Raw genomic sequence first — 12,703 nt, 5'->3', positions numbered from 1 at the left:
TAGTTGAGGGTAGCAGTTAAATTACCCCTAGCCTTCTGTTCGCCAGGCTGAACAAACCCAGCTCCCTCAGCAGCTTCTCGGGCATCATGTGCTCCAGATGCCAGCCCTTTTGGTGGCATTCCATTGGAATTGCTTCAGTACTCAATGACACAGCCTCCCAGAGCATCCAGGCTAGGATGCTATGGTCCAGGTAGGTGAGAATCATGGCTGGATCACTGAGCTCAGAGGGTAGTGTTTAATGGTTCATACTTTTACCTCAGGGCTGATTACAAGCAGAGTTCCTCGGGTGTCCATTGTAGGACCTGTTCTTGTTAATGTCCTCATCTGTGACCTGGAGGAAGAGATGGAAGGTGCCTTCACTCAACTTGCAGCTGATATCAGCCAGGGTGGGATGTAGTGAATATGCTCAAGGGCAGGCCCATTCAGTGGAACGTAAACAGGTTGGAGAAATGCATCTGGGAGTCTCATGAAATTCAGCAAGGACAAAAAGCACAGCCCTAAACCTGGGAAGGGGTAACCCCTGCAGAGGTGCAGGTGCAAGTTGTTGATAAACTGGAGTGAGTTCATCAGAGGCTGCTAAGCTGGCCAGAGGACTGGAGTGCTTGCCCTGTGAGATGAGAGTGAGGGAACTGGCTTGTTTAGCTCAGAGAAGACAAGGCAGCTTTCCAGTACCTATGAGGGGGTTACTGGGAATATAGAGCCAGGCTATTTATTGAGGTGTGCATGGGAGAACCAGACGCAAGGATCAAATTGAAAGGGGAGGTTCTGACATAATGTAGGGAAGTAGAAATTCACTATTAGGATAACTGAGCATTGGAAAAGGTAGCCCAGAGAGTTTGTGTAGTCTCCATCACTGGAAGCTTCCAAGAACCAACTGGACAAAAATGTTCTGAGCAATCTGGTTTGAACTGGGTGTTGACCCTGCTGTAAGCAGAAGGCTTGAGTCAGGAGAGCCCTCCTGAGGGCCCTTCCAGTCTGAGTGATCTTGTCTTGGGGACATTGGCCAAGATCGCTTCCTATCAAGAGACCCTAGTAGTATGTTTATTGCTACTATTTAATATACAAATTAAGTAAATGTTTAAAATTATTGCTATATAATCGTGTATTTATATGTAATATATACAATACATCTATAATTATTGTATTTCAGATAATAGTAGTGGAGATTCTTGGTAGTCTGGTGTCAAAAGACAATTTCAGTGCGATTCATGTGCTTGCCTGTGTTAGCATTAGATGTTCTTTGCCTGCAACTTGATGCTTTTTACAGTTGCACAAAGCCGAAAATACAGATATATTGAACTGGCTATGGAGAAAGAGCTCCTCGAACTGTTTTTTGGTCAGGAAGCTTCTGCAGTTGTAGTTCTAGAATGACAACTCCAACTCCTTTGATTACAAGGTCAAAAATGCACTGGTCTTGTCATGCAAAAGGCTGAACTGATTCAGGTTCACTTCACTGGTTCAAGTGTGTTCAAAAATTCTTAACAGGATTTTCTTAACAGGAAAACTTTGTTCAGATGGATGTTATTTTCAGTAAGTTATCCTTTGTCTCTACAAGTCTAGCTTTATGCCAGCTGAGATACTGTCATCTTCCTGCAGCCGGCATAGAGCAGGTATAAGGACTGTATTGTGCTTTTTAATTTGACATAAATTTAATCACTTGCCTATCTCTGATCCAGTTTGAATCACCAAGTGATCTGGCACTTTGTGCCTTCAGTGTTTACGTTGACCAGTGGCTGAAGTCTTTCCTCCTATACTTAAATGATTTCATGGTGATCCTAAAACAAACAAACAAAACAAACCCACAAACTCTTAAAAACCTTAATTTTGCCTTTCTGAGGTTTACAACCACCTGATTCTGCACAGGTTGACCAAGAGAGGGTGCTCAAAATCCATTTTTTACCACTAGATGGAAAACATTGCATGGTTTGCAAGTCGTGCTCAATACATTAGTGGGAACAGTGAATTTAAATGCTAAGGAGTTTGTAAAATTCAGTTAAAAAATAAAAAATGCAAGACTATTGTCAACGTTTCAAATCTCCACTCAGAAAAAGTACGGGAGTGTGCAGATAGAAGAATATGGAAATATGTGCTGCCTTTCAGTTACAGTTAGAATATAAGATAGAGCAGTTAATTCTGTTTTCTTCTATAATTCTTAAATTTTTTTTTACAGTTTGTAATGATGGTGTGTGTTGTCAAGAAAGTGCAGGCGTTTGCTTGTCTAAATTTTGAAACCGGTTTTAAAATAGTATCTTAAGCTTTTAAAATGGTTAAGTTTACTTAGCTTCTCCAAGATTGCTATTACCTTTGGTAGGGTAGCAGTAGTAACAACACCAGCTGAAAATATGTTCTAGGTATTTAGTCTACTCTTTTGATGAGAAAAGCAAGCTGTGAAAGTTAGCTCCTACCACATACAGTCTCTTGGGCCTCAGATGTTGGAAGCAGACGTATTGGTTTTTGCAAACTCCTTATGACTGGTAATGACAGATGTTGTCAGGATGCAGAGTATTTCCAGGAACCCTGTTTCATTAGAGTGGCGTTGTATATTGTCACGTTAAACTGCATACTTGTGTTCCACGTGATATAAAGGCAGGCTTCAAATTACTGTTTGGACAGTTGGTGTTTGTTTAATGCTTGTAAATTACACAGCTAAACCATTTTTCTTGCTGCAACTTGCATTGCTTTTCTTCAGTTGAAAAACAAATTGTCTCAAGAGATAGCCGATTCTTTGTGAGGCTTTCTTCATAGATTCAGAGTTCATGGAGAAATACAGTTCTGATTTTTTCCCAGATGGTTGCCCACCTCACCTCCCAGCTCATTTACTTCAAAAGTAACTGGCCGACATCAAGTTGTGCTCCAATTTCTATATTGCCTTAACAAGGAGATCAAAAACATATATTTATCTCTTCATTGATAATCATGCATGATTTCTTATTTCAGATCTAAAGCTGTTTTTTTCCTTATAACTTTGTCTCAAATTAAAAAAAATAGGAGAATTTCTACAATAACTTTTTGTGTTTGTCATTTTTAGGCTCCAGTATTAAAATTCTTGAAGATCAATTTGATGAACTAATAGTAGAGACAACAACAAAGCGTAAACAGTGGCCTAAAAAGATACTGATGCATGCTATCCAAGCCATGAAAGCAGAGCAAGAGATGTTGGTGAGTAACCTACAATTTTCAGAAAACCTTTGAATATAGTAGCTGCTGATCACATGTAACTTGAAGAAATAAATCACCCAATGCTGATCTTTAAGCTCCTTCCCATAGTTGCTTTTGATTCTTTGTCATATGAAATTGGCTTTTTGCATTAATTGGTTCTTCAGTAAAATTAGGGTTACTATAAAGTGGTGTGACTGTGAGTGAATTGGGCCTGTGGCACAGTTCAGCAAGTTACTTAAGCAGATTGCTTCAACATGGTGATTCATGATTTACAAGCCAGTATACACCTATTTTGTCAAATCTGAGTTTCTGAAATCCTTGGCTGAAGGCTAATTGAAATACTAAATGTTATGATACGTACAGATAGATATTATCATGTGCAGTATATGACTGTTAAAAAGATGTCTGTGTTTTCCTAAGTACTTTTGTTGAGCTAATAACTATTGAGTAAGTATGTTCAGTAAGGAAAAAAAAAGTGGATTCAAGAATAGGTAATTTCTCTGTTTTTTTGACATTGAGTGTAAAGTAATCACTGGCATTAAACAGCCCAGTCTTATTCTTGGTTGCTAGATTTCTTTCCTGCAGTTAGATTAGGCCTGCCTTTTGCTTACCTGCTGATTAATTACAGGTCAATTTTCTTTGGGGGAAAAAAAAGGACAAGAAGCAATGGGCACAAGTGGAAACACAGGAAATTCTATTTAACCATTAAAAACAAAACAAACCTGTGAGGACAGGCAAACACTGGCACAGGTTGCCCAGCGAGACTGTGGGTCTCCATCCTTGGAGATACTCCAAACCTGACTGGATGAGGCCCTGAGCAACCTGCTGTAGTTGGCCCTGCTTTCAGAAGGGACTTGGACTAGACCATCTTTCCAACCTATGATTCTGTACTAAAGAAGACAGGGATTTTTTTTTTTAGGAAGTCATTTAAGAGCCTTCACTGCTTTTGAGGACTAAAATTGACAAAAGTAACTCACTTTCTAGGTTAGCCAGGCATGGATGATTTACAGTAAGTAAAAGCACATGGGTATATATTTATTGTAAATCTGAGATACAATCTTACGCTTATTGCCTTTTATGATCTTTCTGTTTTGTCAATATATCAAGTATGTAAAACAAACAAATCAACTAAAATAAAATACAATATTGCGTAACACGAAGATTTAACAAGACCTTTTATTTTTCCACAAAAAAACCTGTGTTCTACCTGAGTCCCAAAGTGGATTAGTTATTTAGAATACCCCTCACACTACCTTTTTTTTCTGTTGCTAATATCTTCAAATTTTACACCACCACCACTAGACGATTTTTTTAATTAAAAGTGTCTGCAAAATATAGAAAGTTTTTAGTTTATCTCTGTAAATGAAGTGGCTTTTTTTCCCCTCTCAGCTACTTCTCCTAGTTGTTTCTCTGCTTTTGGTTGAGGAATTTTTATGTTCTTTTTTGACCCTAGTTACTCCTGTGATGCGTGTTTTCTGAAGCATAAAGAGCAACTATGAAGATGCAGTATTTAAGTGCAGTTTATCTGGAGAGAGCCGTTCATTTAGTATGGTGATCTCCCTATAATTGCCAAAGCAAGAGATCATCCTGTAGGTTTTCAGTCGATACGTTCTGTTATGTTTGAGGATAATGCAAGCAATGTTTGTTCTTCTGCTTGGAGCTGTTCCTGTAAACTTGCTAACAAGATGTGTGAACTGTGAAAAATTTGCTCTGGTAAAACTACAGGGAGGAATAGTTAACTTTCCTCCTACTTGCTTTTGGTTAAGAAGGTTGAGGGACAGCTCCTGAAGTGGAGAAAAATACTGACTTGCAGATGATATAACTTACATTCCCTTCCCTTCCCTTGTCTTTGCTTTGTTTCCTTCTTCCCTGGTAGTTACTTGTAATTCCACCTATAATATAACTAAGTATTAGTTGTATTCATTATTTATTATTAGTTAACTTCACGTCACAATTAACCGATGTCAAGTCGCAAGACTCACAGTAGGACCAAAAAGCCAGGGAGCCTGGTTTGTGAAGGAGACTGTTCTTATTTATGCATAAGTATTGCAAAGCTAGAATGTAGTCATTTAAATAGTTTTCTTTTGCTTAGCTTTTTGTCTTAATGTACCCTTTGTTCAAGTTTGCCTTTCTGTGAAAGCGTACTGTTTTTGTGAATGGCTCCTTAGAAGCCAGAGCAGCTCTTTTTCCTCAGTTGTGCAGCAGGTGGCAATGCTTCTTCCAAAATGCCTGGATTTCAGTTTGGTTCTCATGCTTTAATAATTAGAATTCTGCAAACTAAAGCAGATTTTGGAGATGTGTTCCCAACGAGCTTAACCGGAACACTGTTTCCAGTAAATATAAACTGTGCATCTACTACATTTTTTAAAATCTAAATAATTTCACCACCATCTCCTTGTATTAGCCTTTCTCCATTGTTCTGTCTGCTATATGTATATTAGATGTCTATTAAACCAAGAGGAAATTTCAGAATTTTTTTTTTCAATATGCAGAAGCTCTACCAGCCTGTTGTAACACCAGAAGAGATAAGATCACAGCCTTCTCAAGGTAAAGATTTGGTGGGGAGGGCAACTGTACTAAGGAAGCACTGCCTACCTTACTGGCTAGCTGTAAGAAGCTTTCTTTAAACTTGTTTAAAATTGACTGTTTAAATAATTAACTAAAATAGCTACAAGCTTGTCATAACAGAAAGTATTCCTGCATCAGTTTATTGTACCCGTTTCTCTTGTTCTAAGTGCTGCCTGCTGTTAGGCACTGTTCTTGGCTGTGTGGGTATTGGGTAGAAATTGTCACAGAGCTGCCCTCAATAGGTTTTCTTACTTCTTTCCTTTACCTCTTGTGGAGGCCAGATGGGGAACTAGATGGATCACTGACATTATACTTTGACCGTTCTTGTGTTCCTTTTACATGAATACTAGAAATGCTTCAGTCTCTCTTCCTAATCAGTCAGTTTCTTCAGGGAATTGAAAGCAGTTGTGTAGTACTCAGTGATGGCAATGCTGACTCTCCTAACTTGCAAAGCATGCATCAAATTTTATGCTGCCTGTGTCATTTGTAAGGGTTGGTTTAGAAACAAAACTGCAAACAACATTGTGAGTTTGCTATATGCTTTTGAAAGGTTATTCCTTATGCAAACTCCTTGAAACAAGGCAGTGTATTTTGCCGTTGATGATTGGGATGTGCTTTTTTTGAGGCTGGCCTTAAGAAATGGAAAGTTTTGTCTTCCCTGTTCTTAAGTATTGAAAAATGACCGAATTTACCAATGCTGTTTTAAGTTGAAAAGCATGGTTACAGAACCCCCACTGTGGATTACTGCACATAATATAAAGCTGGTATAACAAACAGTGGTGGTAAGGTTTGAGAAGCAGAGCTTAATCTTCTAGTTCTCACCCTGCTATCTGCCTTCTACTCTAAGCATTATTTCCTCTTTGTAAACAGGACTCGTTGCTTCCAGAAATGCCAGCCTGTGCAGCAAAGCAGCTAACAGGAGTAGTAAAGAGTGTCGCTTCATATCTGGGTTTCTTTTGGTTTCTAGAGTCCAGATCTATGCTTTTTTCATGTGAATTAACTACTACTTGTAAATTAGTAACAGCTTGCACTAAGGTATTGCCTTTTTAGGTTTGGTAACAGTAAAGTCCTAGCCAAGATAGCATAGAGTTTGTGCTGAATTTTAGTATTCTGTAGTCTTTGGGAAGTTTATGTATCCCAGTTTAGCAAGTACAGTGGCCAGAAACCAAAAATGTTTAGATTACTCAATACCTTTCGTTTCCTTTTTTCGTTTCCCTATGTTTTGGAAAGCCTTGAACACTGAGGAATATAATGCTGTCCATGTCAAGCTGAACTCCTGCAGGCAAATTTCATTTAACTGTGTGTCAGCCTTTCTGTATAACTGGAATAATCCAAATAATTACTTTTACTTAACTCCTTCCTTACCATTTCATAGGGTCACCAGTTTTCTAATCCCAATACTCTACTGTAAGAATACTTCCTTATGGTGATGTCCTTCTTTTAGAGAATGTCCATTCATAAATACTCTGTGGTGTACTTAAAGAGGCTGCTGTTTGACTGTTGTTCCTACCAAACTCTGAATGACAGTGCATTTTAGCATCCATGTTCATACATGGATTATGCCTTCCAAAACCCCGTCTGATCAGCACATTGGCCATGCGGACAGACAATTTAACAAAACGCCGTCTCTTGCTGCTTACTACGTTTCAGCAGGGGATTGCTGTCATCCTGTGCTAGAATACAGTGATTGACTTAAATTATCTTCAGTAGCACTAATGAAGTCACTAATGAGATTGACTTCAAAGCAGAATGTCATGTTTAACCCTGAAAGGGTTTAGGGGGGTGTACACCATCTAACATCGTATCCTACTGCAGGCACTGGTGAAAGCTTACAGAAAAATAATAGTAGTGGATGTGAGGCTGCTTAGTTCCCAGGAGCACACTTGCTTATCTGCTGGTTTTAAATTTTTGTTGATGGCCTAGCATTGCAGACTGAATAATGGCAGAGAACACACGAATCAGGTTTATAATAACTGAAAGAGTTTTAACTCTTGAGTAAAGAATTATTATTGCTTGTAAATCAATTGTCAAAAACATATATTGTGTTGATGATCTTATATTGGTACTGCAATCAAATATATGCCATTTTGCCCCCAGTATTCTGTACCTCCTGTCTGCTTTAGTGTTCCTGAAAGCTGCTTTTTCTTTTCTTATTAACCCAGCAGAATTAATGCAGGTCATGTTGTTTATGCTTGGTTCTTTTTCATTCTTGGTGTTAATGCTTGGTACATTAAGCTAGGAGAAAAATGCATCCTTTATTGTAAAAGCTGACTTGTTGGAGCTGTAAGGTTATTTTTTCCTCTCCTTAAAATGGGTTTCCTTCATCTTATTTTCTCCACAGTTGTGTTTGTTCTCCTTCTTTCATGCATTTTTTCACATGTAATATGAGCTTGAAAGGTTTGAAAACAGTCATTTTATTTTCTTCTTCTTTATAACTGTTCTCTTCCTTTATATCAAATACTGTCTTTGTGTCTCATGTTTTGTATAAGCTGTAGGTTTTCTAGTGAAGAACTTTATGGCTTGCTGTAGTTAAGACTGCTAGACACTACTACATTTTGAGTAATAAAGAATAATAGTAAGATAAAACATATAAGCTGTCATCCTCAATGCTATAATGAAAGGGATGTGTTATAGGTTTAAGTTTTATTCAGGGACTCTACTTCTCTTCTGTCCCAATTTCTAAGAAGCCGATAGCAAGTATTGAGGGGAGGGAGTTACGTATCAGAAGTTTATTTGTGCTTTATGTTTTTCTGTAGATGCTTACATCACACATCTGAAGCAGGTGACAGAAATGGCATCCAAACAGATCAGTGGAGCAATGAAGGTGAGATCTCTGCATACTCCAAGAGGATATTTTTTTTATTTTCTGATTTTGATCTGGTAATATATCACAAGGCAGGAGTTCTAACTCACCTTGGTTATAGTTTTGTACAAAAAAGCCTGCATGTGTACTTGTGAAGCAAGTACATCTTTAGATTTGGACTGCTGGAGTTGTATCTGTAAAGCATTCTCCCTCACATGGTAGTAAGGAAGATTACCCTGTGGCTACAGGAAATATCTTTGACAGAGATTTTAGAACTGCAGCATCCGAAAAAACCCACCATCTTTGGAAGACCTGTATTACTTCAGTACCAGCTTAGACATGAACTGTGGTGTTCCTGTAATACTAACTCAGCTTAAGAGATGTAATGAAGGAGCATTTAAACTTGGCATACTCTGCATGTCCTCTGAGAGCAGACCCTTGTCACTGTTAGGCTGGTAGCTCCGACTTCCCGCCCTTCACCTGCCATCCTAAGGATCATCTCTGCAGACACTGAAGCTTTTGTGCCTGTCAGAATCTAATTAACATATTTCCTTCATTGTAACCATTACTTTTCCCACGTAACTTGAGATACTTGGGTTTGTTTTTGCAGTCTCTCCCAGCGCTAATAGAAAGAGCAGAAGGTTTTTCCCAAGCATTAACTTGGCAACCAACCTTGGAACTCTGCAAGCTGCGGCAAGAAGTCTTTGCTGGTTGCAAGGCAAAGGAGGAAAATAACGTCCAAAATTTCGTGTCACCAGGAGAAGTCACACCAACAGATGCTGATACCAGCAACAATCCTTATGTTTTGCTAAAAAGAAAAAAACCTGCAAGTTCACCAGAAAGAAGACGCTACCCGCTTCGACGGAGGAAAATCACTCTCAGCACGTGAATTTCTCATTCAGTATTTTCAGATTGGAAACTCAGTTGTACTCTTATTCAGTGTGCTCAGTTGTCTTAAACCTTTGACTCCCCTCCAATTCAGTGCTATACGTGGGAGCTTTCTTAATTATTTAGTCTTTGATCCTTTTAAATATTTATATTTTTACTGTTACAGTGATGGGTATACGAAAGCCTACGCGTACCAGTAGCATCTGATATCCAACAAGTGTATTTGCCAATTAACTCTCATTTTTTCGCTCTTTTATTACAGCATTTAGCTTGAGTCTTCATGCTTCTCAGTTGTGCACATGCTTTATGTATGCGGGCAGTCTTTCAGTAAAGCACTAAGCGCTCATTTACGTTAAGCATGTCTCTAAAGAGGTTGGAGAACATCTAATTCTCCTAATGCACCTTCATTTATTACTGAGTCGGGTGGCTGGGTTTTTTAATAAATAAATTAAAAAGAAATTCACACTGGAGCATATTGGAAACACCAGATTTGATATGATGTTACAAGTTTTAGAAAATTCACACACAAATGTGACATTGGTCCCTGCTATTCCACCTTTCTTGAATTTATGTCAGCTGGGCTTATTTATAGTCATGTTTGTTTAAACTTGGAATTTTAGTAACTGTATGTATTTACCTACAATGTGCTCTTCTGAACAAGGATGCAACCATCCACATCCTACCATCTGATATTTCGTTTCATGTAATCCAATTATGAAGTCTGGGGGTTTCCTGGGCAATATTTCTACACATTACAGGATCTTGACTTGGGTCATGCATGTGTTTGTGATGTTTGACTAAACTTTAAAGATCAGTATAGGCTACCAGTAAATGGTGTTAAGTTGAGCTAGCTTACTTTTTTTCTTTACAGACTAGTACCTGGAGGATTGCACAGCAGTAATAAATTGAGCATTGTGCCTTAACCATTCATAACTTTTTTTGGTTTATGATTGCATGTGCTTGCAGTAAATACTCATGTCTAATATGTAGTGTATTTCTCACACAGTAAATGGAAGGGTTTTTTAGAAGCTTTATTAATGAAATGTACTGTGGTAAGAAGATAGGTCCAACTTAATGTCTAAGAGACTGAAAATTTTCAGGAAAACATGACAGATTTTAGCATCGTTTATTTTGTAAAGGTGAGCATCTATACTGAGACTTTGTATATTTAATCATATGTAAATATTTGTTTCCCATTGCTCTTGTATATACAAATGTGTGTTTTTATACAAAGTAAATTAAATCAATTAAGGGAGATCAAAGTTTCAGATAATGTTGTCAGTTCTAATCCTGGAATAGACGGTGACTGAGCAGTGAGTGTACTTCAGAAGACATCTGTGTTAAATTTTGGCTCCAGTAACTGAAGTAGTTCCATTTACTGCCTTTGAACTCACAACTGTTATTAATCTCAGGGCTACAAAGCATCTAATGTAAGAGAGGACAGGATGTGAGAGGGACTGGAGCTGTGAAGCTGTGGAACGTGTGACTGGGACGGTTTTTCACACAGCCACTTGCTATTCTAGCTGCTTTGAGTACGCCTGCTCCATGCTGCACTGAAAATCCCCACTGTGGCTTTTTTCCCCAACATCCACAGATGGTCTGTAATCTGAGTGTTCCTAGACTAAGATGAGCCCTGCAAGATTTTGCATGGCTACCACTATAGTATTTGAATGTTTTCTATGTTAAGAGGAAGATACCCTGCTCTTCTCTGCGAATAATGACAGGCAAGTACAGAAAACAGCTAGGAATAGGCACTTCTCTCAAGAGGTCCCATCAAAACTGGCCAAGGTAGGACAAATGCCTTAAGAAATAAGGAGGGAGAGCACTGTGAATTAAGACTTAATAAGCGAATTAATGAATTCACCCTACGGCACATGTTGGTGTTAAGAGATCGCAGGACAGTTGGTCCGCGCGGGATTTGAAGGAAGAGGGAGTGCATGCCCTGTGCTAGAGCAGTCGGGCCTTGTTCCGTGGCCCTTGTTTCAACCACAGCTGGCTGGGAAAAAAAATGCATCTGGAAATGCTGGCCAAATAAATAGTGTAAAAGAGGATAAAGAAAACTATGAATAAAGATTCCAAGTGCAATGTAGAAACTATGAATTTACAAATCTCTGGTCGCCACTTTCAGCCAAGCAGCAATGGAAGGTGTCGGAGGACCTCTCTTTAAAAGTTCTGCGATGAGCTCAACTCAACACTTGAATGTTCAGCTGTTTTTCAAATGATTATTAAAAATTCCTGGAGCAAGTGATACCTGCCACTAGCTATGCCTGAGATCTGTTCTTCCTACTGGCAGAAATACATAAAATACTTCATTTTTTTCCCCCATTCCAGTAGACTTTTGTCCTTCAGTTAACTTTTCATAGAAATCAGCAGTGTTGTGCAAGACAAGTGTCTAACCAGGCTTCTACTGAAATGTCACAACATCCAAACTTCTTATTTTTAACTTGGGGGGGAATTGGTATTGCATCAAGAAATGTCTGGTAGTTTTTCTTTATATAGCCTTTGAATTTTGTAAGACAGCTCAATGGTGATGGATGCTTGGGAACATTTGCAAACCGAGTTTGAATTTCTTGGCTTTTCGGGGTGAGATGGAACATCTCGCTGTTTGTTAGCGTGTACTGTCAGCCGTGTGCGTATCGCTCATGAGGGTGGGCCATCCCATCGCAAGAAAAACTTGCAAATGGGAGCAGTGTCCACGCACGCTTTTGCTGTGTGTAGTTTCTGAACAAAGGGGATTACAAACAGCGTGCGGGAAATCTTCACGTGGGCACTGACCTCTGTTTGGAAGCTTGGGCGCACTGGTGCTCTGAAACCCGGTTCTGATACGAGTTGTTCTTCAGAAGAGCTGTGCTAAGCTGTGTTCAGTGCCTCTAGTCTGCGTGTGTGTAGGCTGCTTCAGTGCAGACAAAAATCACTGATAAACTGCCGTTATAAAACATAAACCCAGCTGACTAGACTGCTTTCTGGGCTTGTTTTCTCTCCTGCATAGAAACGCTCTGCCTCTACTGCTGCGTTACCTGGAATTACTGTGTAGGCATTTCTTCAGATGTACCAGAGATAGCTTTAATACTAAGCAGAAACTTGTTCCTACAAGCAAATTTTGACTTTTCATTTCCTTTGCCACTTTGAACAAGAGCAGACTGTACTCAGGCTCGAGGGGACCGTCCCGTGACTTGTCCCATACTTGTGGGATCCTGGAAACCTTACTCTGCAGCTGCCGGGAGTTATTCAATGACGTAGATATTTTTTTCAGTACTAAAAAATTCTTGGTAAGCTGCTCAGGAC

General features: G+C 39.0%; 1 protein-coding gene across 2 annotated transcripts in view; it reads left to right on the top strand.

Moving 5' to 3' along the window:
- Positions 1–12,703, top strand: part of NSL1 (NSL1 component of MIS12 kinetochore complex) — a 14,247-nt gene extending 1,544 nt beyond the window's left edge. Inside the window, exons 3-6 of one of the 2 annotated variants that reach the window (XM_054820395.1) lie at positions 3,029–3,159; positions 5,652–5,706; positions 8,484–8,551; positions 9,141–12,703. In XM_054820395.1, the coding sequence (XP_054676370.1) occupies positions 3,029–3,159; positions 5,652–5,706; positions 8,484–8,551; positions 9,141–9,419 (533 nt within the window). In that variant the 3' untranslated portion in view covers positions 9,420–12,703. The remainder of the gene's footprint in view (positions 1–3,028; positions 3,160–5,651; positions 5,707–8,483; positions 8,552–9,140) is intronic. The other variant, XM_054820396.1, reaches the window with a different exon arrangement.

Source organism: Grus americana, chromosome 3 (assembly GCF_028858705.1).
Source record: "Grus americana isolate bGruAme1 chromosome 3, bGruAme1.mat, whole genome shotgun sequence".
Lineage (NCBI taxonomy): Eukaryota > Metazoa > Chordata > Aves > Gruiformes > Gruidae > Grus > Grus americana.
Note: the sequence above shows the minus strand (reverse complement) of the source record. Positions and strands in the feature narration are given on the sequence as shown.